At 34.9% G+C, this 17383-nt stretch overlaps 2 protein-coding genes across 2 annotated transcripts; one reads left to right on the plus strand and one right to left on the minus strand.

Annotated features, from left to right (window-relative positions):
• Positions 1 to 1488: 1488 nt before the first annotated feature.
• On the minus strand, positions 1489 to 10203 carry cactin. Its single transcript, XM_051094459.1, has 10 exons — positions 9855 to 10203; positions 8395 to 8947; positions 8185 to 8280; positions 6578 to 6723; positions 6333 to 6495; positions 6038 to 6152; positions 4848 to 5040; positions 4636 to 4758; positions 4172 to 4542; positions 1489 to 2308 (listed from the first exon to the last, which is right to left on the minus strand). Exons 1-10 carry the CDS (start codon positions 10139 to 10141, stop codon positions 1818 to 1820), a joined length of 2538 nt encoding a protein of 845 aa, XP_050950416.1. The 5' UTR covers positions 10142 to 10203; the 3' UTR covers positions 1489 to 1817.
• A 2727-nt stretch (positions 10204 to 12930) lies between these two features.
• LOC127179322 (natural killer cell receptor 2B4-like) lies at positions 12931 to 17273 on the plus strand. Its single transcript, XM_051132664.1, has 6 exons — positions 12931 to 13009; positions 13495 to 13800; positions 14082 to 14339; positions 14480 to 14608; positions 15963 to 16003; positions 16125 to 17273. Exons 1-6 carry the CDS (start codon positions 12943 to 12945, stop codon positions 16203 to 16205), a joined length of 882 nt encoding a protein of 293 aa, XP_050988621.1. The 5' UTR covers positions 12931 to 12942; the 3' UTR covers positions 16206 to 17273.
• The last annotated feature ends 110 nt before the right edge of the window (positions 17274 to 17383 follow it).

Consider the following 17383-nt stretch of genomic DNA (forward strand, 5'->3'; position numbering starts at 1 on the left):
TTTTAATGCCAAACGCTCGTCTTGTCTTACTCTGCCTGAACTATTTTTGTTCTGGTTCATGACAGTTAGGGTATGTCGAAAAACTCCCTTCATGTTCTCCCTCAACTTCGAAATCATCTAATATGTTTTACCTTTTTTTTTTGTTAAGGGTGTTTGATCTTTTTTTTCATGTTCACGTCGCAAAGACTGTGTCGGTACTTCTGCAGCGATGTAGAATGATTTTGAAATGATTTTTGAAGTTGAGGGAGAAAATATGATTTACGTTTTTCGACATACCCTAACTGTCTTGAACCAGAATACACAGTGTTCAGGGAGAGAAAGGCAAGATGAGCGTTTGAGATTAAAAAGTATTTAAATGGTATGTTTTAAAATGAAAATAACCGATCGTTTCTCTAGACAAGACCCTTCTTCCTCGGCTGGGATCGTTTACAACCGCATTTGGGATCGTTTGAAGCCGCATTTAAACTGTATTTTGGAAGTTCAAAATCAGGACACGATATCAGTCCATTATATGGAGAAAAATCCTGAAATGTTTTCCTCAAAAAAACATAATTTCTTTACGACTGAAGAAAGAAAGACATAAACATCTTGCACGACAAGGGGTGAGTGCATTATATGTGAATCTTTGTTTTGGAAGTGGACTTCTCCTTTAAGATAGTACATTAAAATAATACAAGACGACACACCAATATGCGAAATCAAGCAGAAAAATTAGCTGTTTTGTACAGCTAAAAATAGCTGGGCGTGGATGGGACCGAAAGCCAGACCGCCATTCGTCGGTCATTTAAAAAGTTCGTATCAGGTTCAATTTTCTGTGTTTTTGCATCCATAGCAAGCATTTTGATAGGAAAGGATGAAAAAAAACAAAACAAAAAAAAAAAAAGCATTAGAAAAATTTGGATTCTGTGTGCAATGACCTTTAGAATTCGATTTAGATTATTAACTTTTAGTTAGTTACCGTCCTTGGAGTGAATGGACTTAAAATCCAGTTCAGCTTCTGAATATGTATTTTACTTGCTACAAAACAAACTTTTGCCACAAACCCTAAATCAAAACCAGTGATTAGTTCTTTGTTCAAAAGTGAATATTTAAATGATTTTGTTTCCAGGTGGACTGATTTTAAAAGAAACTGTGAGCCCTGAAGTCTGAGGCAGAGACTATTTCTCTAGACATTTGTAATGGTTGTGAGACATGCTGTCTTGTTAAAACCTGCTGTGGTTGTTGCTTCAATCCAAGTATGTTGCCTTTAAAGGCAATTCCACATGGACAAGAATGAACTTCCTGTATCTTCAGGATGCCAAGACAAGTGTCTGCATCTTAGACTCAGAGTTTAATGCAGCTTGTTACGTGTTTTTTTTACATGAATGTACTGCAGAAACTTAATTTTGACTTTAATACCATCTTTGTACCTAAATGTCTCTTTTTAAATACCTTTTTCCAATGAACAAATTAAATGTCTAAAAATGTTTAAAAAATGAGCACAAATGATGACTATAAACAATTTTTAATGTATTATCTCAAAAACAAATAGTACAAGAATAGTATTTTTCAAGCTCAACCAACAAACACTGTTTAAAAAAAGGAATCAAATGCAAGCTAAGTGCCTGCAAACCAGAAAATGTACAAAACAAGATTTTCAACAAGGTCATGTTCACATATTCGGTCTATTCTGTTGAAAACCTGTTCTTCCACTAACGGGAGATGCAACAGTTTGCACTACTTTTTCTAGATTTACACCAATTTTACAGCACTTGAAGATGAATATTTAATGTTCCCAATAATCAAAACCTTGCTAATACAACGTAACCTCATCCTCTTTATCGTCTATAGCGGTATCGCTTAAAGTGGAACCACAGCTGGAAGATTCCATTGGCGAATTGGCAGCGGAAACCATGCCGATGGGAATATTCCCATTCACGGTTCACGATCTTAAACGCAATGTCTTCGTATGGTGGTCCGGCATGGAAGCGCAAAATCCCAAAGTCTTTGTTATCGGGACAGGGCTCAAGGAAGTACTGCGGAGTCGAGCGCTTATCGATAAGATCGGGGTAGAAGATGTTGAACTTGTAGCCCTGGACGATCTTGGGTGGCGGGTTGTCGAAGTCGTAATGCGTCTGGTTGTATTTGTTCCATTCGAAGCCGGTGTGGACACGGTTGAAGAAGCGAGGCTTACGTGGACGGTATTTGTCAGCCCACAGGTACATTTTTCCAGTCAAAGGCATTTCAACGCTGAACTGGGCCTCGTCGCCGCCCATGCCTTCTTTAGCGCGACGCACGAATGCATCCTCGGCGCTTTCATTTGCATCCCCTGTTCAAGAAAAAGACAAAAGGTAGCATTTTAAAAGGTTACTATCCTAACAGAAAGCAAATGTAGACTCTTGCTAAACTAGTTTTGTGTTCCTAACAGTAAAGAATCTTTACAGTCACATACTTCAAGATTACAGCATTCATCATTTTCAGTTAGCTAACATAATGATGATTCATTTTCTACAAATACAAGTCTACAAAACAAACACATTATTCAATTTGGCACATTTTTTGTTGTTTTTCTTTTTGAGAACTTGCTTTCCATCTACTTTTTAATGCAAATATAAGGATATAGCATTAAAAAAATAGATGGAAACAAAGATGCATTTTCTTAATCCAATAAGAAGACGTGCATAAACTACAATGGAAACATTTATTATTGATACTTTCACTAGTTTTTCAGGAAAAGACCATTTTGAATGATAATTAATACTTTTTGCATTTGTTAAATTTGCAACTTTGGATGATAACCTAAAATATTTCAAGCTAAACATTTTCTGCAACCATCAGCCTATTAGAATGGAGGCCTTAAGGATGAATTAAGGTAAATATCAGTGTCTTGTTGAGTCAGTTACTTTTATTTCTGCTGTTTGTAAACCCCAAAGAAGAATTTTAAAAAGTTGTCTACATTTTTCCATACTCAAAACCTTAAAGTGAACTTTAGGCTAATTTATTTATTTATTTCCTGCATTTTATTCCTTTAGTAGGGTTTGGTTAGAAACAAAGAGGAGGGAAAAAAGATAATGCACCTCCCAGTGGCCAAAAATTAAATTACATGATTTTTTTAATACATACAGTTGAAGCAAAATGTTTACATGCACCTTGCAGAATCTGCAACATGTTTATTATTTTACCAAAATAAGAGGGATCATACAAAATGCATGTTAGTTTTTATTTAGTACTGACCTAAATAAGATATTTCACATAAAAGACGTTTATATATAGTCCACTAGAGAATAGTTGGAATTATAAAAATGACCTGGTTCAAAAGTTTACATACACTTGTTTGTTAATACTGTGTTGTTACCTGAATGATCCAAAGCTTTTTTTTTTAGTGATAGTTGTTCATGAGTCCCTTGTTTGTCCTGAACAGTTAAACTGCCTGCTGTTCTTCAGCAAAATCCTTCAGGTCCCACAAATTCTTTGGTTTTCCAGCATTTTTGTGTATTTGAACCTTTTCCAACAATGACTGTATGATTTTGAGATCCACATCTTTTCACATTGAGGACTCATATGCAACTATTACAGAAGGTTCAAATGCTCACTGATGCTCCAGAAGGAAACATGATGCATTAAGATTTGGGGGGGTGAAAACTTTTGGAATTTGAAGATCAGGATAAATGTAACTTATTTTGTCTTCTAGAAAACATGTAAGTGTCTTTTGTAGCTTCTGAAGGGCAGTACTAAATGAAAAAAAAAAAAAAAAAAAATTATGCTAAATAAGAAAACTGTACACCTCTTCATTCTGTTCAGAAGTTTTCACCCCCATCTCTTAATGCATTGTGTTTCCTAGTGAAGCATCAATGAAAATTTGAACCTTCTGTAATAGTTGCAAATGAGTCCCTCAGTGCAAAAAGATGGACCTCAAAATCATACAGTCAATGAAAGGGTTCAAATTCAAAAAACTGCTTAAAAAAAAAAAAAAAAAAAAAAAAAGAATTTGTGGGACCTGAAGGATTTTTCTGAAGGACAGCGGGTAGTTTAACTGTTCAGGACAAACAAGGGACAATTAAATGCATATTATATTTAACTTCAATAGTTCATATTTTACTGTTTCTCCTGCTGCACTTCTAGTACTGAAATCTTAAAGCATGTGGTGTGTATAATTTCACCATGGTATACGAAGCAACAGAGCGATACATACCGGTCACCTGCAGCTGTCTCCGGGCCAGCAGAAGTCTCTGCAGGTCCTCCTCCACATTGATGATGTGCGTGTCCAGCGGTAGCTCTGAGGGCTGCAGGAGTGTGGGACTGTAGCGGCCGGAGTCATACTCCGCCTGACTCTGCTGGATCAAATCCTCCTCTGTTAACACGGCCTCCGGTGCTTCATCTTTCTCTCCCTCCTCCTCCTCCTCCTCCCCTCCTTCTCCCTCTCCTCCCTTCTTCTCCGCAGGACTGCTTCTTCCAGACCGCTCACCCTCTTCTCCATCCAGCCTCTTGGTCCGTCTGTCTCTATTGTCATTTTGCTGAGAGCTGCCCGCCTCCTCATCTGCAGATTCCGCCGCTGTAGGGCTTCTGGGAACATAATGAAGAAATCACACATTGGGTATGTTTAGAATGCAGTTCATTTAATTGTCTGGACATTCAGGTAGATGTGAAATCACTCACATGGGCCGTTCATTCTCCGGCTCTTCTTTGATGATAGGGAAAAGCGGTTCACTCTCCACACCCTGTTCCTGCTTCAGTTTATATAGCTTCTGCCGCAGGACGTCCTGATGCCGTTCTCTCAGCCTTCACAAACACACAGATGCATAAGGTAAGACATCACTGAATGTTAAAAATCCCCAGAGGCCCTGTGACAGTTTTAGTCTGATACGCACCTGGCTCGTGCCATGTAGACCCGCACCTGCTGCAGGAGACTCTCCCAGTAGCCGATGTCCAGGTTGGAGCCTCCGGCTTGGATTTTGTTCTCAATGTTCATATAAAGAGCCTGAAGCTGACTGTACGTCTTCCCTTTAAACACGCTCTGCACGTCTGTGCTGACGGATGTGTTTATGCCCTCACGACGGTCACCTGATGTGACAGAAACAGAGATGGATGAGGGGTTGCACAATGGACTTTTAAATGTACTAAATTATATTGCATTATAGGGTTGCATAATATCCCCTATATATCATTTTCAGAAATTACATATAAATTTCATATGCATTGTTTCATGACTCAATTGATAAGTAGTTGAAAACAGCTGTCCTGCTTAATATTTTTGTGGAAACTGAAACATTTTTTCAGGATTCTAAGGTTAATATCATTTTTCCGAAACAGAACTCTAATGTAAGATTATACATGTCTTTATTGGCATTTTTGTCAGTTCAATGCATCTGTTCTGAAAAAGGTATTATTTTTTTTTTTTTTTAAACACTTTACCTCAATTTTTTGTTTAGCACTGTATACACTACCATTCAAAAGTTTTTGAACAGTAAGTTTAATGTTTTTTAAAGAAGTCACTTCTGCTCACCAAGCCTGTATTTATTTGATCCAAAGTACATCAAAAACAGTTACATTTTTATTATTTTATTTAAAATAACAGTTTTCTATTTGAATATATTTTATATTTTATTACTATGATCAAATCTACATTTTTAGCATCACTGCTCCAGACTTCAGTGTCACATGATCCTTCAGAAATTATTTTAATATGCTGATTTGCTGTTCAAGAAACATTTATTATGATTATTATTATCAATACAATAATAAAACTAAATGTTTTTTGAGCAGCAAATCAGATTATTAAAATGATTTCTGAAGGGCCATGTCACTGGAGTAATAATGCTAAAAAGTTATTTTAAATAGTAAAAATAAATTAAAATATTTTACTGTTTTTGGTGTACTTTAGAAACAATTAAATGCAGGCTTGTTTAAAAAACATTAAAAATATTACTGTTCAAAAACTTTTGACTGGTAATATATATTATCTTTAAAAAACTGTATTTAATAATAGCATAACCTATAATGACTGAAATGATTCAACTGTAAAGTATACATAGTGTAGTAGTGCAGGTCATCACATCACCTGGTCCTTTGCCTGACGCCTCTAGTTTGCGCAGTTTGCTGATCTCGTCTTCAGTAATGGTGGTCATGTCCCTCCAGAAATCCACATTTTTGCCCTGTTCCAGCTCCATGTACACCTACAGCCAGAAACACAACCGTTAAAATACACTGTGCTCACAAACAGACCAAAACCATCATTGAACCCATGTACAAAATACTGTTATTTTACATATTAATCCTACTTTGTGTAAAAACACCTGAACTGGCAACCCAATCAAAGTGTTAAAATGACTGTTGCTTTCTTTTTCATCACACACCTTGATGTCTTCCAGCAGGTCGTCCATGTCTGTGACGGTGAGTCCGTTGAGGAAGGTGTACGGTTCGTGCATCTCCACTGACAGATCATCATCTTCAGCGCTAATGTATTTAGCCAGCAGGTCGATGGGTTTTGCTCGCCCGTCACGGATACGGATCTTAGACCTACATCACATCACAGAAACAGTTACAAATGGTCCATTCATTCATGTTTGTAGTAAAACATTGCAGGTCTGAAGAGCCTAACCTCAGTTTGGCCTGATGCAGGTGAAAGTTGTCCTCCTGTTCCGCCCACGTTTTGAAATGTTCGGCCTCTTTCTCTCTCTGCAGCATCTCCAGTTCCTGTTCGCGCATGGATTTCTCCCGCTCTCGCTCCAGACGCAGCTGCTTCACCTGGACACACAAACCTCAAACCTTTAGTTCAGTTCTGTCTTTTCCTCCGAAAGCAATTTGGTTGCAGCATTTAAATTAAATACAGTACAAAAATAATAATGTTTATTAGTAATCTTTATTATGAGAGAACAGTTGATTAGAGAAACTAAGCAACAGTTATGAATGTCATGAACGTTTGAATCATATCTTGTCATATTCTTAAGTCATATTGTCATGAAGTTCATGAACTACAGAACTTGTAAGCATTGTTTGTTTGTTAATGACTATTGTTTAAAATATATTAGCACATTCGTTTATGGTCCCTCTTGTTAACTAAAGACACTTTTTGTAATTTATTATATAGTTATTCTATTCTTCAAAATTCTTGAAAAAAATTTTCATATTATTTCTGTAGGTGAAATTCATATTATTTTACTATTAAGTCTGTAGTATATCCTAATTCAATTTCACAATTACAATTCCCTAAAAAATGTCCAATTCGTTAATGTTTCGGTGTTAATGAATATTGAAATTACTTAAAAAAATTATCACTTTTGGTTAACTAAAATATTTGACACATTACAAAAATTAAAATAATAATAATAATAAAAATATATATATATATATATATATATATATATATATATATATATATATATATAAGTTAATCTAACAAGAGACAAAATTAATATTTAAAAATTGTTTTACTACTTATTAACACTTGAAACTAGTTATGATCACTGAAACATTATAGAATATGACATTTTTTAAGGGATTTTTATATTGAAATTTATATTTCAGAAAATACACACACTACCAGTCAAAAGTTATTGAGCAGTTAGATTTTTAATTTTTGTGTTTTTTTTCTCTTCTGCTCACCAAGCCTGCATTTATTTGATCCAAAGTACAGCGAATAATTTGGAAATATTTTACATTTAAAATAACTGTTTTCTATCTGAATATATTTTAAAATATAATTTATTATTTGTGATTTCAAAGCTGGATTTTAGCATCATTACTCCAGTCACATGATTCTTCAGAAATCATTCTAATATTCTGATTTGCAAAAATATTTATTATTATTATTATGAAAACAACTGAGTGGTAAAAAAGTACTCAACTGTTTGAAATATTGATATAATAATAACAATAATAATAATAGTTTCTTGAACAGTAAATCAGCATATTAAAATGATTTCTGAAGGATCACATGACACTGAACACTGTACAAGTAATAATGCTGAAAATTTCAGCATCAGGTATAAATTACATTTTAAAATATATTCAAACTGCTTTGCTGTACTTCGGATCAAATAAATGTAGGCCTGTTTTTTTCTTTAAAAAAATAAATAATAATAAATTCTTACTGTTCAAAAACTTTTGACTGGTAGTGTACTATATTTTCGTTTTCTGTATTAATTCTTAGTTAAATTTCTAATTTCCTAATTCTAAAATGTCTCGTTATCCAAAGAAGTTCAGTACCTTTTGTAGTTCCCTGCGGTTTTCCTGCTGGATATGTTTATTTCTCTCCTTCAGATTTTTTTCTGACAAGTGCCCGATGCCTTTCTTCTCCAGAGCCTGAGAAACACATAAACACAGTAAGTGAAGTTCATTTCTGTTAACAAGTCCTAATCAGACTTTCCAGTGCAATAACACATATTTGACCTCCGCTATCCAAAACGTCTCTCTCACCTTCTGCCATTTAAAGCTGCCGAGCAAGTTGTTATCTCCAAACGGGTTGTCTGCATTGGTGTAGCCCATGTACTCCTCACTCCAGCCCATCTTCTCCCTCTTCTTCCTCTCTTTGGCCTCTTTCTTGGCCAGACGTCTGGCTCGCTTCTCCTCTGGTGTCTCCAGCGCCTTCATCATGTCTTTCTGTTTCTTCTTGTCTTCTTTAGCGGAGGACGATCCCTGTGTCGTCTTGTCTCGCTGATCAGAGTCGGCGGAGGAGCTCGAGGAAACCGAGGATCTGGATTCAGAGCGTCTACGTCTGTCTCGATCCCTCTCTTTGCTATCTCTCCTCCTCTCCTCTCGGTCTACCTCTCTTCGTCTCTCCCAGCTGGAGCTCCTGCTCTGTCGTCGTCTCCTCTCTCTCTCGCTGCTCCTGTCATCTCTTGCTCTGTTTCGCTCCACGCTGGAATCTGAGCTGGAACGTGAGGTGCTTCTACTCCTCCTCCTCCTGCTGCTCTTTTCATCCTTGTGTTTCTTCTTCATCTTATGTTTCTTCTGATTATCACCTGAAGAGCTAAAACAATAAATAAATTAAAGGTTATGTTTACAATTAGGGGATTTTAATCTTTTAGATGCCACAGATTACCAAATGACCTCCATCCTACAATTTAAAAAACATCTATATAATTTCTTGTATAAAGACTGAAAAAAATATTATAAATATGCCTTAAATATTAACTTTAAAAGTCTAAAATTATTTTTAATTTATAATGATATGCTATATTAATAAATTAACTAATGTAGAGTTCCTAGATTATAATAAATGTATTCAAATTATTAAGTGTATTAGTTTTTAACAAAAGTTCAGATTAAAATTAAGAAATGGACTGTCAAGAATTTAATAACAAATAAGTCTTTTCCTCAATTTTTATTTTTAACATTTCATTGTATTTTTTTGTTTCTTATGAACCTTTTTAAGATGTCATTTTTCCTGTAGAGCACTTTTTTGAATTACCGCTGTATGAAATGTGCCTTAAAAATGAACTTACATTTTATTTTATTTTTTTACTATAATACTCTGTAAAAAATGTATTACTATAAAAACGAAGAACGACAACAAAAAATATAAAGTGAACATATATTTAAAAAGAAATAAAGTAAGAAAATAAATAGTAGTACTATATAATTTTTGGGCATTAACAATCATATAAAAGATTTCTTGTTAGCACTGCGCTGTTGAATGTATTGTTTATTCATTTAATTTTTTGTTTAAATGTAATTTTTACTCATTGATTTAGAATATTTGTATTTAACTAATTATTCATTCGCTTAAAACGTATGCATGTATGTATTTGTTTGTTTGTTTATACGTACATATTTTAACTGTTTCTCTCCATATTTTTCACGTACCCCCTCCTACTAGATAAACTGAAATTCTTACAAAACAGTTACATTTTTTTGTCTATTATGGTTTTAAGTACCTGTCTCTGTCTTTTGATCTTCCGTGTGATCGTGCTCTTCTGTCTCTGTGATCGCGGTCGGAGTCGCTGGAGTGGCCGGACTCTCTCCCTCGGTGTCGTCTTGGGCCTGCGGAACCTCCGCTGCTCCTGGAACCGCCGCTGTCCGACCGCCCCCGTCTGCGAGAATCTTTTACGGGAGAGCGGTTCCGTCCGTGTCTGTCCTCGGGCGAGCGCGAACGGACATGTCTACGAGATTTTTCTCGAGAACGGGACCGCGATCGGCTCCTACGATGCTTCTTCGATCCCATGTTTTCAGGTCCTGACGGCGCCGCGTCGCGTAAATAGGTAGTTTACAATGTTTGTAATAATAATGTCAATCAAATTAATTCTGTGGTAAGCCTTGGGATGAAACAAAAGTGCTTATTTTATATTTATATTGAGAAAATACGCCGTTTGATTAGTAGCCGAGTTTTACACAAATATTTGTATAATTTCCAGCAGGCGGTATAGAGGGCTCCTCTTTGGGGTCCTTTTTGAGGTGAAATCTTAACGGCTTGTTTCTTCGTCATTTTAATTTGAACTTTAGTTGAAGTTTTGATTCTGTTGGCTTGGCAGTTAATATATAACGCACAATTTCACACCACATCGATATTTTCTGTGGAATAATAGAGATATCTTGTATAAAAAAAAATCTATCTTTAATCAGTCATGGTATGACAATGGAATATTTACTGTTAGTCATCTGCTTAATGAACATGGTTTGCTTTTGACATACACAGAATTCCTTAAAAAATGTGAAATTCCTGTGAAACCAAAAGACTATGCTGTTATTTTTGATGCAATTCCAAGTAAAGTTGTTTCATTTTTACGTAATTCTATACATTCCATTAATACTGACCAACAACCATTGACTGTGATATATTTATTGGCGATATTAATATTGTTAAAGATAAATGCAGTAATAGATATATTAGAAATCTGTTAAAGAATAATTATGTGCCATGCTCAACAGTCTTTTGGTCATCTAAATATGAAAATAGTGGAAGAAAGTATGGTCGATAACAATTAAGTTTTTTTGTAAGTAATAAAGTAAAAGAGGTATCTTTTAAGATATTACACAGAATTTACCCGGTTAAAGAATTATTTGAACGGTTCAAATTGGATCTAGAAAATTCTTGTGAGTTTTGTGGTGTTGTTAAAGAGTCTGTGACTCATCTTTTCTTTCAATGTGTATACTCAAAATTATTTTGGGTAGATGTCTCTAACTTCATTTCTAGAATGTTTGGTACATTAATACAAATAGACATGTATGATGTTGTATTCTTTTTTGTACAAGATACTATTGATTCTAAAAGTACAATTTCTTTTCTTACGCAGCTAATTGTTTTACTTGGAAAATATCACATTCATGTAAAGAAATGGACTAAAGCTAAGCCAAATTGTGAACATTTTATTAAAGAAATTAAACAATATGGTATTACATTGCAAAATATTAGAAACAGAAAAGCTAAAAAGACTTATGAAGCACTGTGTCAATTTAATTTGGTTAATTAAATGTTTTAATTTTAATTTTTCCTTTTATCCCTGGCATAGATCCTTTTTACTCATGTACATGCACTTGTTCTTTTGTGTTTTTTTTATTTTATTTTATTATTATTCTCTCTGTATACCCTTTTTCTACTTATGTTGTGAGATGTATGTATTTGTATTAATATGTACATAACTGCAAAATAAAAAAAAAAAGTTTACAACCAAAAAAAAAAAAGTTCTGATTTTTTTTTAAGCAATGCCTCACAGCGATTATTTGTCTGAAAACAGAAAGACATTATCTGTTTGAAATTATTTTCCTGTTTTTAGTGACTTGTAATTCACAAAACTTTTCTACTTACAATTTACATTACATTCAATCCCCTGCTTTTACTTCCCTGTTTTCTTTTGTTTTGTTTATCAATATGTTACTGTCTGTCTGTATTGTTTTTTTTTTTTGCAAAACACACACACACGCACACGTTTGTTTCTGTGAATTGTGGGTACTTTCCATAGACTTCTATAGTTTTTTATACTGACTAAACAATATTGTCTATCCCCTAACCCAACCCTAACCCTAAACCTAGCTCTTACAGAAAACATGTTTGCATTGTTACACTTTCAGATAAACATTGTTTACTATTTTTAATATTTTTTTTAACATTGTGGGGACCGCAGGCCACATTTGGTCCCCACAATGTAGCAAAAACAAGTACACACACACACACACACACACACACACACACACACACTTATTCATTTAAATAATACAATATAATACACTATTGTAATTTAACAAACACAACACCAAATAATCACAAAGAGTGAAAACAAAAGCCCACTAAATGCAATGTAGGCTATTTTCCCTAAGTTATTTGTTTCCTATGATTTTCACATGATTATGCCTGTCCTGTATTTGTGTCTGATGTGAAAAAAAGCAAATTACAAACATATTTTAATATTTCCTTACAATGAGTTTGGTACAGTGTATTTTCTTCCATTGATTCATTCAGTTGGATGTGATGCTGTTTGCTGTCACAGTTAGGTAGGTTATTCCCTCAGTGTCTTTGCTCTTTACAGCCCTAATTTTATGCGTGCACTTCATTGAAAGGTCTTTCTGTATGTGATCAACTGAGGAATGATGCTGCACTGTCTTAAATGTAAGTACCTTTATCTGTTCACTTTTTAAATATGCACACAGAGATGTATTTTAATACGGTTAAAGTGGTTTTTAAAATGTCATTTAGTCTAATTAAATATGATTGCATAATTCAGATATCATGCACTTCTGGCTGGAAAAGAACTCTTTACAGGAATGATGATCACTTGTTCATCATAGTCATTTCAATTTTATTCCTCTGTTGAGACAAATCCCTCCCCAATTTGAATAAAGTTTTTGCTGATGTCTGCACAGAGTGTTTGACTGTAGCACGTCAAACCACACACAGTGTGGATCAGATTTTTACTTTCTTCTTTTTCAGCCTTAGCAGAAGTCATTAAAAGTCTTTATAAAGAGACCCCATAAGTGTCATTGCACACATATTCAACTTCCTGTTTTAAGAATACAACATCAGCCATCTTGATGTTTGTTACGATGGTAGTACATCATCTTTTTGCATCCTCTATACTTCTCCTTATCTCAAACACAGGTAATAAACTTTAGTAATAAATGTATGTATAATAGCTGAATTTGTAATAGAATGTTTTGTAATTTCCTAATGCTTTATGATGTTAGTAAATGTGATGTTTAGTCTGCCATAGTTCTACATCTCATTCACGGTATCTTATTATGAATTATTAGAATTATTAAGTTATTTTTGTTATAGGTTAAATACCACATATCATAGACTCATGTGTTTTGTATCCATGCATTGATTTCTTGTCTCATGGTCTAGAGATACCACATACCTACGTGTATTTCTATATGTGTTAATATATTAACTACAAAAAAAATCAACTGGATGGCAATGTTAAAGTGACAGATGACAATATAATTATGTATGGGGAAATGCTTTTATTGTTTATGAACCCCTTATGGTTTATTTCTTTATCCAAATAGGTGTCTGTAGTGGGGTTTAATGACACATGGTGGTGTAAAATGTTCTGAACTTGTGTTGTGTGTTTCTCTCCTCAGGGTTCAGTGCTGAGATCTCTGTGTTTGTGCAGACGGGAGCTTCTGTTCAGCTGGATATACAGACACAACAACTACCAGAGATTAATGTCTTCATATGGGGATCAGACAAATCAACAATAGTTACATATATAACTGTAACAAAACAAGTGTTACCTGACAGTTCATATGAGAAGAGAGTAGAGTTTAATACTGAAACCTTCTCTCTGACACTGAAGAACGTGCAGAAGACAGACAGTGGACTCTACACAGCAAGATCAATACAAGATAATAATCAATTCTTTGCTGAATACAGAGTATCTGTTATAGGTGAGTCTAATTTTTTGTGTGATGTAATGTGTTCCTGCATAAAAGACCATTCATACAAGTAAAATTTTCACTTTTTCAGTTGTACATACAATGTGCACATTTAAACCAGCTTGTGGCACATTGTCTTTAGGATTTATCTGCTCTTGCATTAACTGCAAAAACAAATTGTTGCTCATATAATATTCCTGTATGTTTATAATTTGTGTTGTCTTTAGATTTGACTGTATACTGCATCACTGCTGTGAATGTGATTGTGATCTTAGTGTAAATGTGTGTTTCAGATGCTGTGGAGGCTCCTGTCCTGACTGTAAACTCAAACCAATTCAGCTATACCTTCTGTACTGTGAACTTCACATGCAGATCTCATGAGCTCATGATTAACTCTAGATATCAGAACAACAGATGCTCTTCTAAGGAAGTGACATCACATGAGATCAACACTCTCATCCTGAACTGCAGTGAGGAATCCATCACCTGTAACCACAGCAACCCTGTCAGCTGGGAAGAAGACAGAATAAACATCACACAGCTCTGTGAAGGTAAATATCTCTTTCAACATCAATAACTAGTCTTTAACTCACAAATCAAATTCTTGGTTTACACATTGCAAACTGGATTTTCTGATTGTTTATTAAGAGAATAGACTGATTATTGCAGCTCTTTATTTTTTACTTTCCAGATAATGAAAGACAAACCAAACTCTCCTATGGTTTGTCTTACATGATTGTGCTTGTTCTTGGGTGTGTTGTTGTTGGAGTGATAGTGTTTGCTGGTTTGGTTCTTTACTGTTGCTGCAAGAATAAAACAGGTTTGTCTATCTCAAATTTACGTTAAACCTGAAATAGTTTATGTAATACTAAAAGAATGTTTAGTACTAAATGATTACTCTACAGGCTAATATGTATTTGATTGTTCTGTAGGATATTAAACAAAGACACATCATTGTGTCTAGTTTTGTCTCACTGTATTTTATAGATTTAGGTTTATAATTCATTTTACCTTAGGTGCACCAACATATCTCTAAATTTAAATGTGCAAAGTGATCTTGTATTAATAGAGGTCTTTTGTTTTCACAACTTTGCTTGTTTTCTAAATGAACTGCAATTTTGCTGTTGGCAACAAATACTCAACTCATTATTTCAAATTTCATACACTTTGTTTAAAGGAGAACTCCACTTCCAGAACAAAATTGTCATACAAGATGTTCATGTCTTTCTTTCTTCAGTCATTAAGAAATTATGCTTTTTGAGGAAAACATTTCAGCATTTTTCTCCATATAGTGGACTGATATGGTGCCCCGAGTTTAAACTTCCAAAATGTAGTTTAAATGTAGTTTAAAAACCCTCATCTCATGTTCTCCCTCAACTTCAAAATCGTCCTATATTGCTGTTTTACCTTGTTTGTTAAGGGTGTTTGATCTTCTTTGCATGTTCACTTTGCAAAGACTGGGTCAGTACTTCTGCAGCAATGTAGGATGACTTTGAAATGATTTTTGACGTTGAGGGAGAAAATACGATGGGAGTTTTTTGACATACCCTAACTGTCTTGAACCATAATTCAAGCAGAGCAAGAAAAGACGAGCGTTTGAGATTAAAAAGTATTTAAATTGTACTTTTTAAAATAAAAATAACCGATCGTTTCACTAGATAAGACCCTTCTTCCTCGACTGGGATCGTTTACAACCGCAATTGGGATCGTTTGGAGGCACTTTTAAACTGCATTTTGGAAGTTCAAACTCAGGCACCATATCAGTCTATTATATGAAGAAAAATCCTCAAATGTTTCCTCAAAAAACATAATTTCTTTACGACTGAAGAAAGAAAGGCATGAACATCTTGGATGACAAGGGGGTGAGTAAATTATCTGTAAATTATTGTTCTGGAAGTGGACTTATCCTTTAATACAGTTGGACCGGTAGGTTTTATCTGACTCTATAAATTCTACAGAGACGCTTTAAAACAAACTTTCTCATAATGTCTAACATACACTAACATGCACTTATATTAAGAGCAGTAATGAATCCAGAATACTGGTCAATATTAAACTTGTAGGCTGTTAAATCTCACCTTTTTGAGTAAAAAATCTGACAGAATCAAACACAAACAAACATGTTTCCACACAACCTGTAATCTGTGCAGTAAACTTACATTCTGACCTCTCAGATGCCAAACTGGTTGGTGATACAGACTACAATGATGTTGAGGTGAGATTCAGGTTATCTCTGTTTCAGCCGACGTTAGATAATAAATGTCATGTCAAACTCAGTAATAAATAGTTTCTGTTTTTAACTTGACTTTGTGATGGTTTGTTTTATTTCTCTTCAGATTCTGACCCAGAAGATGACAGGAGATACATGGACCACTGTTACCTACTGTACAGTAGGACAAAACCAAACACCTTCGTGACTACTAAAGACTCAGAAACAGAACTTAAAGCCTTAATTCAGCTTCCTGACTTAATTAATCTTTTTGAAGTGTGCAGACTATTGTGAGTCCAATGAACTTCAGTCAGTTACTGTAGATGTTGCAAGTGTTTCTCTGCTTCTCATTACATATACTTTAATGTGATCACACTCTTGATGTGTATTTTTGTGCTGTTTGGATTTGCCTTTCTTGACCAGGTTTCTGAGGAACAAGAGATTTTAAAATCTCAGTGGAGTTAATCTGGTTAAAGGAATTGTTCATTCAAAAGTGAACGTGTTGTAATCATTTACTGGCGTTTTGAATGTTTAAGCTGTTTTTGTCTATTCAATAAAAGTCAGTGTGCTCAAACTCCAAAAAAAAAAAAAAAAAAAAAAAAAAAAAAAAAAAAAAAGGGTTAGGGTTAGGGTAATTCATAAAACTTCAACATTTTCATTTTAGATACTCCTTCAATTACAATACTATACAATACATAACATTTACAACTGAAACAGTTCACATCATATAGTAGCCATATCACCCTGCAGCTCAAGACTGGTTGCCTACTGAAGCTAAGCAGGGTTGAGCATGGCCTTTACCTAGATGGGAGACCTCCTGGGAAAACAAGGATGCTGCTGAAAGAGGTGTTAGTGAGGCCAGCAGGGGGGTGCTCACCCTGTGGTTTGTGTGGGTCCTAATGCCCCAGTGTAGTGATGGGTACACTGTACTGTCAAAAGGGCACCGTCCTTCAGATGAGATGTTAAACCGAGGTCCTGACTCTCTGTGGTCATTAAAAAATCCCAGGATGTCCTTCAAAAAGAGTAGAGGTGTGGCATCCTGGCATCCTGGGCAAATTTGCCCATTGGCCTCCTAATCATCCCCATATTCTGATTGGCTTCATCACTTACATCTCCTCTCCACCAATTAGCTGGTGTGTGGTGGACGTTCTGGTGCAATATGGCTGCCGCGCATCATCCAGGTGGATGCTGCGCACTGGTGGTGGTTGAGAAGATTCCCCCTTCCATGTAAAGCACTTTGAGTGTCTAGAAAAGTGCTATATACATGTAAGGAATTATTATTATTATTCACATCTCCTGAAATGAGGAAATAAAGCCTTATGAAACCCTGGTTTCCCTTGATATGTTGCCATCTTCTTTTCAGTTCTCTTTTTCTAGCAGCTGGAA

This window comes from Labeo rohita, chromosome 2 (assembly GCF_022985175.1).
Source record: "Labeo rohita strain BAU-BD-2019 chromosome 2, IGBB_LRoh.1.0, whole genome shotgun sequence".
Lineage (NCBI taxonomy): Eukaryota > Metazoa > Chordata > Actinopteri > Cypriniformes > Cyprinidae > Labeo > Labeo rohita.

Bases quoted from the DNA above. Each gene is read 5' to 3' on its own strand.
- cactin (XM_051094459.1), bottom strand. From the start codon at position 10,141: ATGGGATCGAAGAAGCATCGTAGGAGCCGATCGCGGTCCCGTTCTCGA. The intron at 4,543-4,635 runs GTGAGTGATTTC...TTATGTTCCCAG, and splicing joins CCGGAGAATGAACGGCCCAT to AAGCCCTACAGCGGCGGAAT. The intron at 2,309-4,171 runs GTATGTATCGCT...TTTCTTGAACAG, and splicing joins GAGACAGCTGCAGGTGACCG to GGGATGCAAATGAAAGCGCC.
- LOC127179322 (XM_051132664.1), top strand. From the start codon at position 12,943: ATGTTTGTTACGATGGTAGTACATCATCTTTTTGCATCCTCTATACTT. The intron at 13,010-13,494 runs GTAATAAACTTT...TTCTCTCCTCAG, and splicing joins TCTCCTTATCTCAAACACAG to GGTTCAGTGCTGAGATCTCT. The intron at 14,609-15,962 runs GTTTGTCTATCT...CTGACCTCTCAG, and splicing joins TTGCTGCAAGAATAAAACAG to ATGCCAAACTGGTTGGTGAT.